Source organism: Rhinolophus hipposideros, assembly GCF_964194185.1.
Source record: "Rhinolophus hipposideros genome assembly, chromosome: 10".
Taxonomy (NCBI): Eukaryota; Metazoa; Chordata; class Mammalia; order Chiroptera; family Rhinolophidae; genus Rhinolophus; species Rhinolophus hipposideros.
The window spans coordinates 7,014,545-7,030,661 of NC_138056.1; the positions used below are offsets into that span (position 1 = coordinate 7,014,545).

The 16,117-nt window shown below is 60.0% G+C and overlaps 1 protein-coding gene across 1 annotated transcript; it reads right to left on the bottom strand.

Moving 5' to 3' along the window:
• Positions 1 to 1,271: 1,271 nt before the first annotated feature.
• CCDC88B (coiled-coil domain containing 88B) lies at positions 1,272 to 15,683 on the bottom strand (the record flags this gene model as incomplete). Its single annotated transcript, XM_081064308.1, has 27 exons — positions 1,272 to 1,768; positions 2,639 to 2,707; positions 2,869 to 3,069; positions 3,614 to 3,780; positions 3,955 to 4,053; positions 4,336 to 4,481; positions 4,579 to 4,765; positions 4,970 to 5,113; positions 5,354 to 5,610; positions 6,153 to 6,293; positions 6,382 to 6,477; positions 7,593 to 7,710; positions 7,789 to 7,916; positions 10,866 to 12,008; positions 12,092 to 12,228; positions 12,413 to 12,521; positions 12,681 to 12,827; positions 13,371 to 13,529; positions 13,663 to 13,744; positions 13,893 to 14,038; positions 14,257 to 14,400; positions 14,485 to 14,568; positions 14,659 to 14,717; positions 14,795 to 14,864; positions 14,950 to 15,061; positions 15,181 to 15,323; positions 15,624 to 15,683. 27 exons carry the CDS (start codon positions 15,681 to 15,683, stop codon positions 1,713 to 1,715), a joined length of 4,404 nt encoding a protein of 1,467 aa, XP_080920434.1. The 3' UTR covers positions 1,272 to 1,712.
• Between the last annotated feature and the right edge of the window lie 434 nt (positions 15,684 to 16,117).

Consider the following 16,117-nt stretch of genomic DNA (forward strand, 5'->3'; position numbering starts at 1 on the left):
AGCTGAGATCCTCTCCCCTGTGGACTTGCCTTTGCAGGGGAGGGTCTGGGGACTCGGCTGCCCTGAGGACCAAAGCCCTGTCTCTGGGCTCCCCCTACCCGGGGAGCACCTACAGGGGACACTGGGAGGGTGCTGGAGCCAAGCCCCACCCCATGACAGGGAGGGGTGACCGAATCTCTTTCGACCAACCTGTAAAAGCACCTCAGGCCTCAGCCACCTTCCACATCCCACCCAGTGCCACGCACCCTCCCGTGGTTCTGCCCTGTCATCCCCAAGCCTGGCATGGTGCCCATGCAGAGCCCAGAGTAGGCCTCAAAAAGGAACATAGAGGAACACGATCCTCACAGGGATGGCCTCCTCTCCATCAATCCTGGAGCCCTGACTGGTCTGTCCTCCAGAGCCTCGTTCCCCTCCCTGACAACTGACAGGGGTCACCAACAGAGTAGGGCAGCCATCAAAGCTCCCACCCTGAGGCCTACGGGTGAGGCTTCCAGCTCAAGGCCTGGGGTTCCACTCCCACAGAGGCTATCAGCCTGTGAAGCTGGGGCTAAGAGGAGGCAGGCAGAGCAGTGGATTATTTCTAAGGGGGTTGTGGAAGCCCCATGAGTCGGGCTGCTATAGGTCACCCTGGGGAGGCTGGTCTGGCCACCCCTCCCAGCTCTGCCTACCCCCAGATTCAGGCTGCCTCACCTCAGCCCGGGGCAGCCCCTCCCTATCTTGGGAGGCCCCAGTGCCTTGAGTCACATCCTGCCACGCAGCCTAATTGCCCCCTCCCTGAGTGTCATCCTAGGGGCCCTGGTCAGAGACCGTCCTGTCCCTCCCACTTCTTGTGTTCCTCCATGACAGCCCCTGGCACTAGGTGACAGCCACCAGGCTGTGACCTCCCAGGGGAGGGGCTCAACCCCAAAGGGGTGGGGAAGAAATGATGAGGAGATAGGAAGAAGTGAAAGGAGAGAAGAGGGTGCCAGAGAGGGGAGGGCAGGGCCTCTGAGATTCACTGCCCCCACTCCAGAGCCCAAAGCCCACCTTTTAAGCAAAGGCTGAACCCAGACTAAGGCCCAAACCACTGCTGGCTACCCAGAACCCCCCACCCCTCTGGGACACCCGGGGAAGCCCGACAGGCCCCTCCCCTGAAGAAACCCCTTCGTTGCCCTGTGCCAGGTGAGGAAGCCAGTAGCCATAGACCCCACTGGCAGAGAAAGAGTCCAGGCTGCAGGTGTCCCTGGTGGCTTGTAGCTCTGGATGCATCCAGTACACAGAAAGCGCAGATTCAGGTGATTGTATCCCAGCTTTATTTTCATGTCCCTCATGTCCCAGCTAAGGCTCAGAAATAGGCCCAGGCCACTGCCCCCAGGGAATGCTCCTTGGCTCCCCTCCTGGACCAGGCAGGGATCTCTCTTGTCCACTCCTGCCTGCCTTCTTCATCTTGGGGGTCCCCCAGAAACTGCCTCCTCAGCGAGGGCCGCATGGCAGAACCAGAGGCCTGGCAAGGAGCTCCTCCTGGGGACCCGCCATCCCCCCTGCCCACAAGCTTGTCCCAGCTCCATCTCAGGGCCCGAGTGCCAGCCATGGAGGACCTGGGGGCCCAAGCCTCCTCGTCCAAGGACTTGCCCCAGGTGCCCTGGCTCCCAGAATTCTTGGGCTGTCTGGGGCCCCCACTGAGACTCCAGTGGCGAGGTGCCTGCACTCCCAAGCTCCCCATCCACACGGTGTCACTGGCTGAGGGAAGGGGCGAGAGGACGCTTCTCCGGTTCCTGCACCTCGAGGCCTGGAGGGAAAGGCTCAGCTCAAGCCAGCTCCCTTGGGGGACTCCCAGCATTGGTGGTGGCCCATAGGGCCCTACACCTTGTACTCACCCTCCACCCCTCTATCCTCTTCTCAGCTTTCCTGCCTCACCCCAGCTGCACTGGCTGCCTGGACGCCTCCAACATGGCACACGTTGCCTCAGCTGCTCCCTCTGCCTGCATTGCTGTTCCCCAGATATGTCACACGACAAACACCTCTTAGTCTCTGCTCCAACTTCCCGTCCCCGCTGAGGCCTACCTCGAGCACCCTAATTAAAACTACAACCCACCCACCCAGAGCTCCTGACCCCCCTCACCCTGCTCTCTTTTTCCCCAGAACATTATCACCTCCCAGCATTCTAGGGCTCAGCTGCCCAGTACGTGACTGAGCGAATGAGAGGTGGGTGCTCTGAACCGTCATGTGCTTGAGTGTAAAATACCTCTAGACCTGAAAGACTTAGTATGAAAAAATAATAATAATGTAACATATCTCACTAATGATTTTTCACACTTATTACATATTGACATGGTAATAGTTCAGGCCTATTGAGTTATAGAAAATATGTTATTACAATTAATTTTACCTGTCTCTTTTTACTTTGTCTGATGAGGCCACTAGAAAATTTTAAATTATACACGTAGCTCGTATCTTATTTCCATGGAACAGGGCTGTTACAGACGATTGTCATTTTTATGCGTATTGTTTACTGTCTGCCTCCCACACCAGAATGTTCCCTGCTGTGTATCCCTACAAGCACGTCACCTGGCACTTAGTAAAGGCTCATTGTCAATGAATGAATGAATGGATGGATGAGGGCTGCCAGGGCCCCACGCAGGGCAAGTACCCTACTCACCCTCTCGGCTGGCATCTGCTTCATGCTCCTCCAGGGTCTCAACGGAGCCATCCCATCCCACGCCAGATCCTAGGGGGCCACAAGGCAGCTGCTGGGCCACAGAGACCAGGGCAGAGGCAGGCAGGGCTTGTGGAGAGACACAGGGGACAGGAGGGAAGCTCCCTCCCCCAGGAGTTGGCAGGTCCACAGGAAGTTGGAGGCTCATAGAGGCAGGGACCTTTGCCCCTCACCTTTGCCATGGGAACTTGCCATGGGGCCTGGACGGCGCTGTCGGAATCGCTGCCGGGGGGTGTCCCCGGGGCTGAATGACTCAGAGCTTCGCCCCACTGGGAATCGGGAGCTGAGTCTCCGCCGCTGCCCACCCGCCAGGGTCTCATCTCGTAGGCAGAGAGAGCTCTGGGCCCGGCGCATAGGTGCCGGTGAGGGGGACCCTGCAAGACGCATAGGCATTGGGGAGTATCCGAGCAGTACAGGAGGAGCAGGGCAGAGTAGAGGGGTAGAAGGATGAAGCAAGGGCAGAGAAAGGAGGCTGCAGAGGTGGGGGAGAGTCTGGATGAATGAGGGTGGCAATAGGAGGCTGGACCTTGTGCGGGTTCTGACACTAACTCACTGTGTGACCTTGGGCAAGGCACTTCCCCTCCCTGGGCCTCAGTTTCCTCATCTGCTGACTGGAATAAATGACCTCTCACTAAAGGCCCCTGCTGCTCCGAGGTCCTAGGCACTGCTGTGGATGGGTAGGACTGGGTAGGTGGCAGCGCAGACAGGAGGAAGGTGGCAGAAGAAAGGGACGCAGCAGGGACGCAGAGCAAAGCGCCACTGGAACCATCTTGTGGGGGAGGGTGCAGCAAGGAAGGCCAGCGGGGGCATTTGTGTCAGCCATGCGGGAAGGTAGAGACCAGAGCGTTGGTAGGTGCCAGAGCAGGAATAGAGGACATGGGGCAGGGACCATCCTTGTCACCTGGCCCCCAGACCCACCTGTCCCATCCGCCTCCCTGCCCTCGGAGAACTCCATCTCTGGGGGGCCCCCCAGGCTCTCGGGGCTGCCAGCCCCACCGGCCCACAGGCGCGGCCCCCCATGGAGGCCTCCCTCCCGCCGGGGCCGCATCAGCCTCTTCACCTTGTCTGCCAGCCAGCTGCCCTTCCTGGGGGCAAGAGAACGGGTCAGGCCAGAAAGGAAGGAGGGGCAGGAGGCCATTGTTGGGATGCAAAGGCCAGGCAAACCCTCATTGATCCTGCACCGGAGCGAGGCCAGGGTCAGAGGGCAGGCGGGGGCCAGGGCGGAAGGACCCCAGCCCAGAGGTGGAGGAGCCACTCACTTGAGCCGGGGCAGGGGCCCAGGCTCCAATACACGGTACTGGTCCATGATCTTCTCTACCAGCTTCTGTTTCTCTCGACGCAGGGCATTGAGCTGGTCGCTGGGGGGGATGGGAGGGAGGAGGTGGCATGAGGCCCCGGCAAGAGCAAGGCTCAGGTTCTAGCAGGTATAGCGCTGCTGGTTGATAGCACACTGACACACTCCTGTATGGGGTAATACACTGCCACTGCCCCAACGCCTGGGGTCAACCCCAGCCTTTTACCCAGGACCTCCCCAGGCATCTCGCCCTGAGCCACCAAAGGGGTCTCCAGGACCCGCTCCAGCTCCCTGCAGCATGCTGTGCCCACCCCCCCACCACCACCCCCGCCGCCAGCCTGCTCACAGGTACTCGCGCTGTTCACGGTGCAGATGGTCCCGGCTCTCCAGGCTGCGCTCCAGGAGCTCACGGTTCTCCCGGCTCAGGGCCTGCACCTCGGCCAGCAACTGCCGGTTCTCCTCTTCCTGGGCGCTCCGCAGCTCTGTTAACAGCTGTCAGGGTAGGCGGTGGGACAGGTAGGAGTTTAGTGGGGCTCGAGGCGGCCACCTTGCACCCCCCACCCTGGCTGCCGCCCACCCCTCACCACACCTCGCACTGCGTGGTCAGCCGGCAGGCGCTCAGGTCCAGCTGCTGGTTGGACTCGCGCAGTCGCTGGCTCTGCACCTCCAGCTGTGCCCGCTCCAGTTCTAGCCGTGCCAACCGGCCTCGCAACTCCCCACGCTCACCCTGCAGCTCGCCTCGCTCCCGGGACACCTCTGCCAGCAGCATCTGAGCCCTGCAGAGGCAAGGAGAGCTGCTCTCTAAGGGGGCTCACCACCCCCCAGGGCCCTCAGGGGCCAGAGGAGCCGCACTGGGGAGAGGAGGCTAAGCAGGACACCCACACACACACGGACAGAGACTGACTCGCCACTAACCCACTTCACAGAGGGAAACACTGAGAACTGACCCAAGAGGGAACAGGCTGCGCCACAGATGGTACCTGTCATGCTCGCTCTGCAGCCTCCGAAGCTCCTCCTCCAGGCCCCGCTGCCGATGGCCATCCTGCATCAGGCGTTCGCGCTCTGCCAGCAGGGCCAGCTCCTGCGCCTCCACACCGGCCTTCTGGGCCTGCAGCTGATCGTGCCTGGGATGAACAGGGGCTGAGAGGGCTGCAGGGGCCTGGGGCGGGGACAAGCAGGCCGCTGTATTGTCTGGACCTGGGGATCTGCCATCTCCTAAGCATAGGTCCCCAGCAAAGCCACGGGGCAGAACACCATGCCAGGTGCCCACCACTTTTGACAAGGATACAGCAACGGAGGTGGGGCTTTAGGTTTAGGTGGTGGCTTCCCTGGTGGGGAGAGAAGCTTGTTTGGGGGAGACTCACCGGCCCTGCAGCTCCCTGTGGGCCAGCTCCAGTGCCCGCATGTTGGCCTTGAGGTCACGGTGCCGGGCCAGCAGTCCCTCTAGCTCGGCCTCCTGCCGCCGCTGCAGCTGAGCCAGGGCCTCATGGTCCCGCAGCAAGGCCTGCTGCTGCCCTCTGGTCTCCTCCTGGGACCGCCGAGCTGCCAGCACCTCCTCCTCCAACTCCTCCAGCTTCCTGTGCAGCTCCTGGCCTTGCCGCTCCAGTACAGACTTTTCGGCCTAGGGCAGAGGAGGGGGCAGGGGCCACGGGGGTGGGACCCCAGGCCAGAAACGGGGTAAGGGAGAGGGGGCAGGGCAGAGGAGGAGCGAAAACTGTGGAGGAAGCAGAGAGCTGGGTGGAGGCAGCCTGGAGCCAGAGGCAGAGGCAGAGGTAAATAGACAAGGAGAGGGGAGTGGTGTCACAGAGACAAGTGCTGGTGCCAGGCCATGGAGGCAAGGGCAGGAGACAGAAGGCAGAGATGGGACAGATGGGGCTGGGGAGGCAGGGAAAGCAGTAGGAACTAACGGCTACCTGTGGAGAAGAGGGCTGGAGACTGGGCAACATGGGCACAGATGTGGGGGCTGGAGGCAGGTAGATGGGGGTAAAAACAAGGGAAGGAGGAAGGGTCAGGGGAAGGGGCAAGTGGAAGTGGGCAGGGGTGGGAAAGAGGGGTGCAGAATGGGGTGGCTGGGGTCAGGGGGCACGGACCTGAGACTAGGGCAGGGGGCAGTGGTAAGCGGGCAGGGTGGGATGGGGGACAAGGTACCCGGCTGCCACACACCTGCAGACGGCTGCTGTGCTCTTGTGCCCGCTGGCTCTGTAGCAGCAGCTCCTGGGCACGCCCCTGCAGGCTTCCCAGCTGCCCCTCCAGGAGCTGCAGCTGCCCCTGCAGAGCCGCCTTCTCAGCCACCAGTGTCGCATTCTGCCCAGCAGGGAGGGGGGTTAGGAAGGGCCAGGCCACTGCCTCCCTCACCCCCCCTACCCCATGCCCACCACGGTCTGCCACTCACACTGCGCTCCACCTCAATGAGCCGCCCACTCTGGGCCTCCATGATCCTCGGCTCAGCATGCTCCTTGGGCCCTAGCCCCACAGGGCCCTGGCGCAGCTGCAAAGAGAGGCCGTGGGGGGTCACGCAGGGGAGTAGTAGCACTTGGGGATGGCACAGGAACCTGAACCTGCAGACCCTTACCCCACAACATTGCACTCCTGGCTCCCGCAATTCTGTCACTCTCCATCCTGCCCATGTTACCTCCTCTTCATTCGGCAACAGGCTCCTTTGCCCATGCTGCTTCTCCTGCACACCCTACTCTTCCTCTGGGACCCAGTTTCGACACCGCTTTCTCCAGAAAACCTCCCCTGCCCAACACCACACATGCCAGCAAGGAGGTCTGCTGGGTGCCCACTGGCCCCTGGCGCCGTGTGATGGTTACCTGTTTTCTTGCCTCTGTCCCAGGTGGACTGTGAGCTCCCTGAGGGTGGAGGTCCGATATTGGGCCTCACCACACCCCAGTGCTGAGCACTGAGCCCACACATTGCAGGGGTGTCAGAAACAACAACAGTAATTGAGCACACTATTGTATTTCCCTGAAAATAAGACCTAGCTGGACCATCAGCTCTAATGCGTCTTTTGGAGCAAAAATTTATATAAGACCGGATTAATATAATATAATATAATATAATATAATATAATATAATATAACATAACATAACATAACATAACATAATATAATATAATATAATATAATATAATATAATACCAGGTATAATACAATATAATATAGTACCAGGTATAATACAATACAATACAATACAATACAATATAATACCAGATCTTATATTAATTTTTGCTCCAAAAGACGCATTAGAGCTGATGGTCCGGCTAGGTCTGATTTTCGGGGAAGCACGGTAGGAAGTGGTGGGTTCTAAGCGAGAGACACAGCAGTCACCTCAGAGCAAAGCTGGGTTCTGTCCATTTGAGGAGTGGGGAGACAAGGCCCCCAGAAGACCACCTGGCCTGGGCAGAGTCAGCCTGACTCTCAGCACAGTGCTCCCTCCAACAGGCCCCATAAGGGGGCACACAGTGAGCAACTGGCCAAGAATCAAGAGATAAGACCAGAGAAGGCACTGGAGGAACCGGAGCCCATGCGGTCCTGGACATCTGCACGCAAGATGGAGGGTGGGGTGGGGCAAGGCCCCCAGTTCCCGGGGCTGCAGCGTCACCTGGAACAGCTCCTCTTCCAGCCGCAGGGCCCTCGTCTTGAGCTCCATCAGTGCTTCCTCCTTGCTGGTGGCTGCCGCCTGCAGCTCAGCTTCCAGCAGCTGCTCCAGGCTCTGGTACCTGCCAGAAGAAGCTTTGGCATATACCTCTCCCTAAGCCCTTGCCTGGCCCTCTCTGACCCTCGGCCAACGTCCCCACCTCTGGTGCTGGAACTCTTGTTCCTGGATAAATTCTTGGCGCTCCAGAGCCGCCTGCTCCAGCTCCCTCTGCAGATGCTCCAGCCGGGCCCCCAGCTCTTGGCCCTGTACCACAGCCTTCTCTAGTTCCTAAGGGCAGGCAGAGCAGGCTCAGGGCCAGAAGAACAAACCACCACCCTCACCCGGAGGCAGGGGAGGGCCGGATACAGAGGTCTAAGAGTCAGGAAACCTGGCTTTCTGTCCTTACTCTGTCACACTAGACAAACATCTTTAACCTTTTGGGCCTCTATTCCCCCATCTGTAAAATGGTCACCTTGCAGAGTGGGTATGAAAGAACTGGGGATTATAAGCCTGGCAGGGTGTGAGGGAGGCCCCTGGCTTAGGGGTGAGAGACATTTGCTGGGCAAGTGTCTTCACCTTTCTAAGACCATGGTTCCTCAGGTGCCCAGTGACAGCTGAAAGCGGCCTATGTGCTGAGGCCACACTGGCCATGTGAGGGAAAGAGGGGCTCAGTGGAGGCAGTCTGGAAAGCACCCTTGTCCACAGGGGATGATAGAAGACAGGAACTTGGTGAACACCAGGCCTGACCACAGCGGGGCCTGGGAGGGAGAAGGTAGAGATGCTGGGCCCAGGCGGCCTCTGGCAGTTGGGTCACACCATGTGGAAAGGGGGCCCACTTTGACCTGTGGGCCCTGGAGGGAGGTAGGCCAAACCACTGTGAAGTGTGGGGGCCCTGGCAGGATGAAACCACAGGGAAGGGCCAATTCTGACCAGCTCCCTGCCAAATCCTGCCTCTGGAAACCAAGTCTACAGCCTTTTCTCTGATCTTCCTGGCTTAGCAACCCCACCAAGGCCTCCTCCCAGGGACAATGCACTTCTAGACACCCTTGGCCACTGCCTGTCACTGAAAAAACTACAAGTCCCATGATGCCCTGCTGCCAGCAGCCACTAGAGCCCATGGGCTGAGGGTATGAAGAATAGTAGTACAATGAAGGAGACTTGAAGCTCAGGCCAGATCCCTGCCCTGCCCTCCTCCAGGCCCTGGCCACAACTGTCAGTGCCCCCTCCACTGCACCTCCTGCCCAACTAACCCAGAAGGCCCATGTGGACAACGCCCTCAGCCCTTGGTTCTCTGACCTCCCCCTGGATGGCCACCACCTCCTGTGTCACACCCAATTATCACCAGGAACTGCTCCCACCAGGAAATCTCTCAAAATTCCCCACTCTGTCCTCAGCCTCTTCCACCCTCTCAGTCCTCAGAGCCGGCTTTTCCAGCTGGCCAGCCCCACCCTCACCTTCACTGCCCACCTGTTGGCATTGCCTCTCCATACTGCCCCAATCTCTCCACATTCATTATCTTACAGCATCCTGTGGGGCAGATAGTTTTATTCCGGTTTTACAGGTGAACTGACTCAGAGAGGTTAAGTAACTTTCCCCAAGCCACACAGCTGATTAATAGGGGATCCAGGATATAACCCAGGTCTGCCCAACAACATCAAAGTTACAGCCTACAGAGACAGCCTCTCAACCTTGCCCTCTCACCCGCACCCCCAAACTTCACATTCCCCAGGCCTGCTGTGCACAATGCCTAACCCTGGGTCAACCCAACAGTGTGCTCCCCACTTCACTCCGTTGGTAGGAGTCTTGGAGCCAATTCCTCCTCCTTTCTGAACCTCAGTAATCTGGTCAGTACAACAGGGATGTAAACTGGAAACTGCTCAGCAGGAAGATTCGATTCCTGTGCAGCACATGCTCCACTCCCTGAAGCCCTGGGCCCCGCTGGCCCAAACACCCTTCCCATTGCCTCATCATCTCCTCCACTTCCCCTGAGAAGCCTCTCAACACGTGGCTCTGACCTCTCTGCTCACTTTAAACCCTCCAGTGGCTCCCACTGCCCTCATGAAAAAAGCCACAACTCCTTCCTTCACTTCAAAGACAGGTAAAGCCCTGCCCAATAGAAACACTGCTTAATGAATTCTCACCTCCCTCCACTCCCCACCTCACACTCCACCCCTACAAACTCATCCCTGCACCTCCTCCTGGCTCACTGCCAGTCTCTCCCCTCCTCCAGGAAAACTTCCCTGACATGCCCCAGCCTGAGTCCAGTGGGCTTTCTGGACCCCCGTGGCTCTTTGCATGGTCCTGTCTCCACCCCAAACTGGGAACGCTTCCCTGCCTGATACAGGGCCTGGAGCCAAGGAGATGCCCGTGAACATGCTTAAATGAATGAATAACGGGGTTTCCAGGCCTTCTCTCTCCTCCATCCCTGGTTCCAATCCAGCCAGCTTCATCTGCCACCTAGACCGTGGACACTGCCTCCTAATGGCCCCAGGCCCCTGCACACCAAGGTAACCCTCCTGAAACCCAGATTCACAAAGGTCTGCCACACCCTTGGGTGGCTCTCCCTGCCTGGGAATGGAGTATTAACACCTAAAAAGCTGGCCTAACACACCTCCCTGGCCCCCATCCCTCTACTCCTCCTGAGGCCCTGAGTATCTTTAATGCCTTCAGTCTTTGCACAGACTGTTCCCTCAGGATGAAAAATCCTTCCTCATCTAGTGAAATCTTGACCATTCCTCAGAACGCTCCCTCAAAACTCCTTGTCCCCTCCCTGGCATCAGCTCCCTCTCCTGCAGGCTCCCACAGCACTTTGTTCTTCATAACCAGTGTGGCTTGAGCCTTTGCCCAGTACGAAGTAGGCTCTTACACCAGTATCTCACTTGGTCTTCTGGAAGACCTGCCGAGCCAGCTAAGAAGAATACTCCCATTTTACAGAAGGAAGCATTGGGGTGCAGGTGAGTAAACTGCTATGGTCAGAGAGTCAGGATTTATACCCCAGCACTCTGGCTCCATGTCCACACCTTGTTCCTTCCTACAGGTACCCCATCAGAGGCAGAGGACATCTGTCTGTCCCAAACCAGGTGTGCCTTTGGCAGACAGGAATGGACTTTGCCTTTTTATCTCCAGTCCCAGCTCGGTGCTGGGCACTCAGGAGCTGCCGATGGAATTAATAACCCCAAACTCCAGCCACTAGCCTCGAGCCCCGCTTTCTGCCCCTGGCTGTGAGCACCCACATACCTCCTTGAGGGTCTGCCTCTCCCGGCGCTCCCTCGCGGCCTCCTCCAGGTGCTGGCGGCCCTCGCTCTCCAGCACTTGCAGACGCTCCTCAGCTGCCTCCGCTCGGGCTCGCAGCCTGAGTCCCTCACGCTCCCACTGTCTCCGCTCTCGGCCTGTGGCTGCCAGTGCCTCTGCCAGTGCCTCCCGCTCCCGCGACACAGCCTCCAGCTCGCGTCCAGCTGCCTCCACTGCCTCCTGCAGCCGGGCCTGCTCCTGGACCTGGGCCTCCACCTCCTGGTGGGCCTCAGCCTCTGCCCTCTGAGCCTGAGCCAGCTCCTCGGAGAGGCGAGCAACCTCCAGGCCTCGGGCCTCCAGCCTCCGGGCCTGGGCCTCCAGCTCAGCTCGAAGGGCCTCAGCCTCTCTCCTCAGTCGCACTACCTCCTCCCTGAGGGCCTCCTGCTCTGGGGCACCACTGGCCAGGATCTCCCCTGGGCTTGTCCCCTCCAAGACCTGGGCCTTGGGAGTCCCTTCAGGCTTCTGCTGTGGTTTTTGCTGGGCTGGGTCCCCAACCATCCCCTCCAGCCTTTGTTCATGCTCTCCGGACTCTGTTTGCCCCTTGGGTAGGTCCAGCCTCTGGCCTAGGGTCTCTTGCTCCTTCAACTGCACACAGAGGCTGGGCTCCAAGGGTCCAGGCTTGTTCTCAGGTACCTCCTGTCTTAGCCCCTGGGCCTCGGCCTCTGACTCCCCAGTCTCTCCTTCTAGCAACAGCTGGGCCTGAATTTTGATCTCTGGACACTGAACTGGGGTCACAGAGGCCGAGGTCTGGAGAGGGGCTCCATGCACAGCCTTCTCCGGGGACTCCTGTGTCTCTACAGTGAGGCCTGACACCTGGGACATCAAGTCTGAAGTGTGAGGAACCATGGCAGCTGTCTGGACGGGCCTCTCCATCACCTGAGGGCCTGAATCAGGTGTCTGGGAACACTCAGCTAACCCCTCGAGAGCCGAGACTGGTGCCGAGGAAGCCAGGTCCAAGGCCTGGGGCCCTTCATCCCCTGCTTGGCCAACCAAGCCCTGGGGACCATGGTCTGATACCAGACAAGTCTGAAGAGCCACAGCCAGCTCTGGAACCATGGAGTCCTCGTTCTGCTCCTCCAGCAGGGGGTGCTAACAGCACATGAGAAGGAAGGTCAAGCCCAGAGAAAGCCACCAGGAAAGACCCGCTAGGACTGTTGGGGGAGGGGCCTCACCTGACCATCTGGCTGTCTGTGCAACGCGTGTAGTAGGGCTCGGAGCTCCTGGTTCTCCCGCTCCAGGGTCCACAGCCGCCCAGCCTCTGCCTCTCTCACTTCATCATGTAGTGAGGGAGCCGCTCCTGGTGGGGGTGCTGGAGGGTGTGAGATGAGGTCAGGACTCCTTCCCACCCTTAGGCCTGCATGTTCCCTGGCTCCTCACCTATCTCCCTACACCCCCAGAGACCTGGAAGAAGGGGATGAAGTCAGAAGCCATCCCTACCACGGCTGCAGGAAGACACAGGCAGGCCCCCAGCCCCTCCACTGGGGCCCACTCACCCTCCCCAGGAGAGCCCGGGGATGGCTCCAGGCTCCGCTGAAGCTCCATTTCCAGCTCCACGTTCTCCTCTGCCAGCTGGTCCACCTGATGCCGCAGAGAGTCCAGTTCCTGGGGGGAGGGCAGGGTCAGACAAGCCCTCTCCACCATGGCCAGACCACGTATGTGGGAGAGAAGGTCATTAGTGGAAACCAGGAGTAGGGGTCACAGGGATCACTAGGGAATCCTAAGGACCAATGGGTTCACCAGGGGGCAGTCTGGCAAGCTCACAGCATGGGCCTCGCCCAACCGGGTCCGCAGCAGCAGGTTCTCGCGCTGGGTCTCATGAAGCCGAGCACAACGCTCTCGAGCGGCCTCCAGCTGCTCCTCCAGCAGTGCCTTCGAAGCCTCCAGAGTCCCTGAGAGTGCCCGCTCCTCCTGGGGGCAGGCGTGGGGGGCGTGGAACAGAGAGCCAGTGTTGCGATGCTGACCCCAGCACTCCAGGGCCACAGACCCTGCCTCCTTCCCCCATCTGATCCCACCTCTCCCCTCCATCTGCCCTGCCAGTCTCCAGGGTCTCTCCAGGTACTACTTCCCTAGAACCTGACCACACGCTTCTATGTAGACCTTGCCCCTTCTCCCCAGGAACTGCCTTCTAAGGTGGCATCCTTCTAGACCCACTTATCAGCCCCCACTGTTAGGAGCTCTCTCCAGACACCCCCTCCACTACACTTGGCCCCACCCTCCTACCCAGGATTTACCTTACCTACAACCCCCACCTTGCCCTTCCATCTGCCCCATCCTTCAGAGGGCCTTTCCCCGGACACTATCGCACCCATTTCTCCTAGCCATGACTGCTCCCTGCATAAGGCCTGACTCTCCTTTCTCGCTCCTCAGGGACCACCCCATTCCCTGTAGGCCCGCCTCCGGACCCCGCCCCTCCACAAGCCCCACCTCTCACAGCCCCGCCTGCCCGCTCACCTCCAGCTGGCCCTTGCAGCTCTCCACCGCCTGCAACCGTTCGCGGCACCGTCGCAGCTCCTCTTGCAAGCGGGGCAGGCGGCCGGCCCGCTCCCTCAGCATCTCTGCCTCCTCACGATACAGCTCGGCCCGCTTGGCTTGTCCCGACAGCGCTTGAGCCTGGGCCAGATGTTGCGAAGCTGGGAACGGCCAAGCGCAGGCCGCAGGGATTGGGGACGCGAAGGAGCCGGTTCAGGGAGTTGCGGGGAGAGGGTTAGGGAATAGGGCACTGGTGGGGAGCATCTGAGCGCACCTCCTGGCGGATTTTTCGAATTTCAGCCTCTAAGCCCTGCATCTCCACCTGAGAGTCTAACAGCAGTTCAGCCTTCTCCTCCCTGGAAGAAAGTCACTGGAGGGGCCTGGGGACTGGCAAACACCAGCCCTTCCCAGGCCTCATCCCACCCATTTCCATGGGGCTAGGTCCCCCATCCAGGCCTAATCTGGCCCTCTCCCCCAGGTCCCCTTCCCTCCTGCCCTACTCACAGCTCCTGCCGCAGGCACCGCAGCTGGGCCTTGGTGTTGGCCAGCTGCAGGGCCAAGTGGTGCGAGGGGCCCTCCAGAGGGGTTCTAGCAGGAACCTCAGGCAACAAGGGGACTGGCTGTCGCTCTAGCAGCAGTTCCGCCAGCCGCTGGGGGAGGTCAAGGGTGAGAGGTCAGAAGTACCCCATCCTATGCCCCACACATCTGCCCCCAGGCACCACAAGCTGAATCTGGTTCTTGTAGCCCTGCTGGCCCAAGACCTCCAATTCCAACCCCACACCTGGGCTCCAACCCCCATCTCCCACACACATCTGGGGTGGTCCTTCCATTCCTCCACCTGGGCCTCGATGCCCCTGCTGCCTCCTACCTGGGCCGCCACATCACGCTCCCGTGCCAGTCTCAGTAGTGTCCCCATCAGGTTCTGGGACAACATCTCCAGCTCTGGAGGTGCCAGCTCCCCAGGCTCAGGCCCAGCCAACGATAGCACCATGCCTGCCCCGGGCTGAGTCACCTGGGTGAGTAGGGAGAGCAGATCAGCCTAAGAAGTTGGGGAAACACAGTGTCCCCAGGTGGTGACGCCAGTCCAAAGCCGCACCTCCTGGATGGCAGCAGCCAACTCACTCTGGAGCTCCAGGTTGAGGCCCTGGATGTGCCGGATGAAGAGTTCCCGGTGCTCACACTGCAGGGAGACAAGGAAGGAAAAGGCTGGCGCAGGAGTCTCCTACGTCTGCAGCCAAAGCTGGACCCTGTCCTTCCCGCCCCTGCTCACCTGCACTGATGCCCCAAGCAACAGCCGAAGGATGCCTTCCAGCTCCTCCACTGCCTCCTCTGCAGGGCACAAGCCACATGGGGTTAATGGGGAGGGAGAGGGGGTAGACGCAGGCAGGGGTGGTGGGAGAAAGCACCTGAAAAGGGAGCAAACCCCAAAGTCTGGAGGTCTGGGGCTGGCGACAGGATCAGCAGCTGCAGCTCCTCCTGGGGGCAGAGGGGTTGAAAGCTATGAGAGGGGCCTTTCTGCGGGGGGGCTCGCAGGTTCAGCCTCCCCCTCCTGACTCCTCACCTGGTAGAAGTCCCTCAGTCGGCCCCACAGGTGGTTCAGGTTACGCACCCGCCAGGCTTCGGGACCATCATGGCCCCTGATCACCCGAGGGCCCCCTCGGGAGCTGGGGGCACTGTGAACACAGGGGTTGATGGGTAGGAGGGGTAATGAGGATCTGCCTCCCCTCAGCCAGGCTCTGCCTATCACCTTGTCCCGGCCCCCTCCCCTCAGACCACTAGTCCGGCCTCTTACATGATTCCCAGCACCCGGAGGAGCAGGGCCCCATCGCTGAGACGCAAGAACCTCTTCTCGGGACCAAGAGGCCCCTCTCCTTCCTCCTCCTCTTCCCCTTCTGGCTCCTCCGCCTCTCCCACCAGCCCAGCCAGTCCCAGTGCCTGTGGGGAGCAGAGACAGGTCAACTGGCCCAGATGGGAGCCCCCCAACAACAGAGTGAATTCAAAACCCCTTTGACATGCCCCCTGAGCCCACACAGCGCCCCTCACCAAATTCCTGAATGTCTTTGGCCCTTGAGGGCTGCACCCCTTTTCCTGCCCCAAAGCTGCCTGGACTTCAGCGTCACATTTGAGTCCACCCCCCTCAGACCGCACCTCTGCCCCACCCTCCCCCCACCCCAACACCAGCCCTTCACTACTGTTCACTTCCCTTCCCCAGCCCCTTTCCACCTGCTACCTCACCCAGGTGGCCAGGCTCCCACTCAGAAAGTCTCTGAGTCTGGGCCCCTTGCCCCCATCCATGCTGGGTCAGAGTGTCGGCCCCACTGCGGCAGCAATACCTGCCCTGAAAGGAAGAGGAAGTCCCCGAGGGGGAGATCCCGGGGCCCAGCCACAGACACCCCTGCAGCTTCCTCCTTCCGGGTGCGTGCTGGCCTGTGCACTTAGCCCCCACTTTGCCACACTGCATCCTCCCATCATCTCTGGCAGGGCTGGAGATTAACTGGGGATGGGGGAGCTGGGGGCCCCCCAGGAGCAATGCCCACAGCTCTCCGGACTCGATGGACAATGGCAGGTGAGTCCTCCGTCTCTCTGGAGAGATGCCTCCATTTCCCAACTTGAAACCCAAAAGAGTGACCTTGGCTTTGCACCTTCCGGGGCCTCTGAGCAAGCTCCAAGCTTTGCAGGGTAAGTCTGAGGGTCCACACCTGCATCTTCTCATTTGCCAGCTTTCTTTC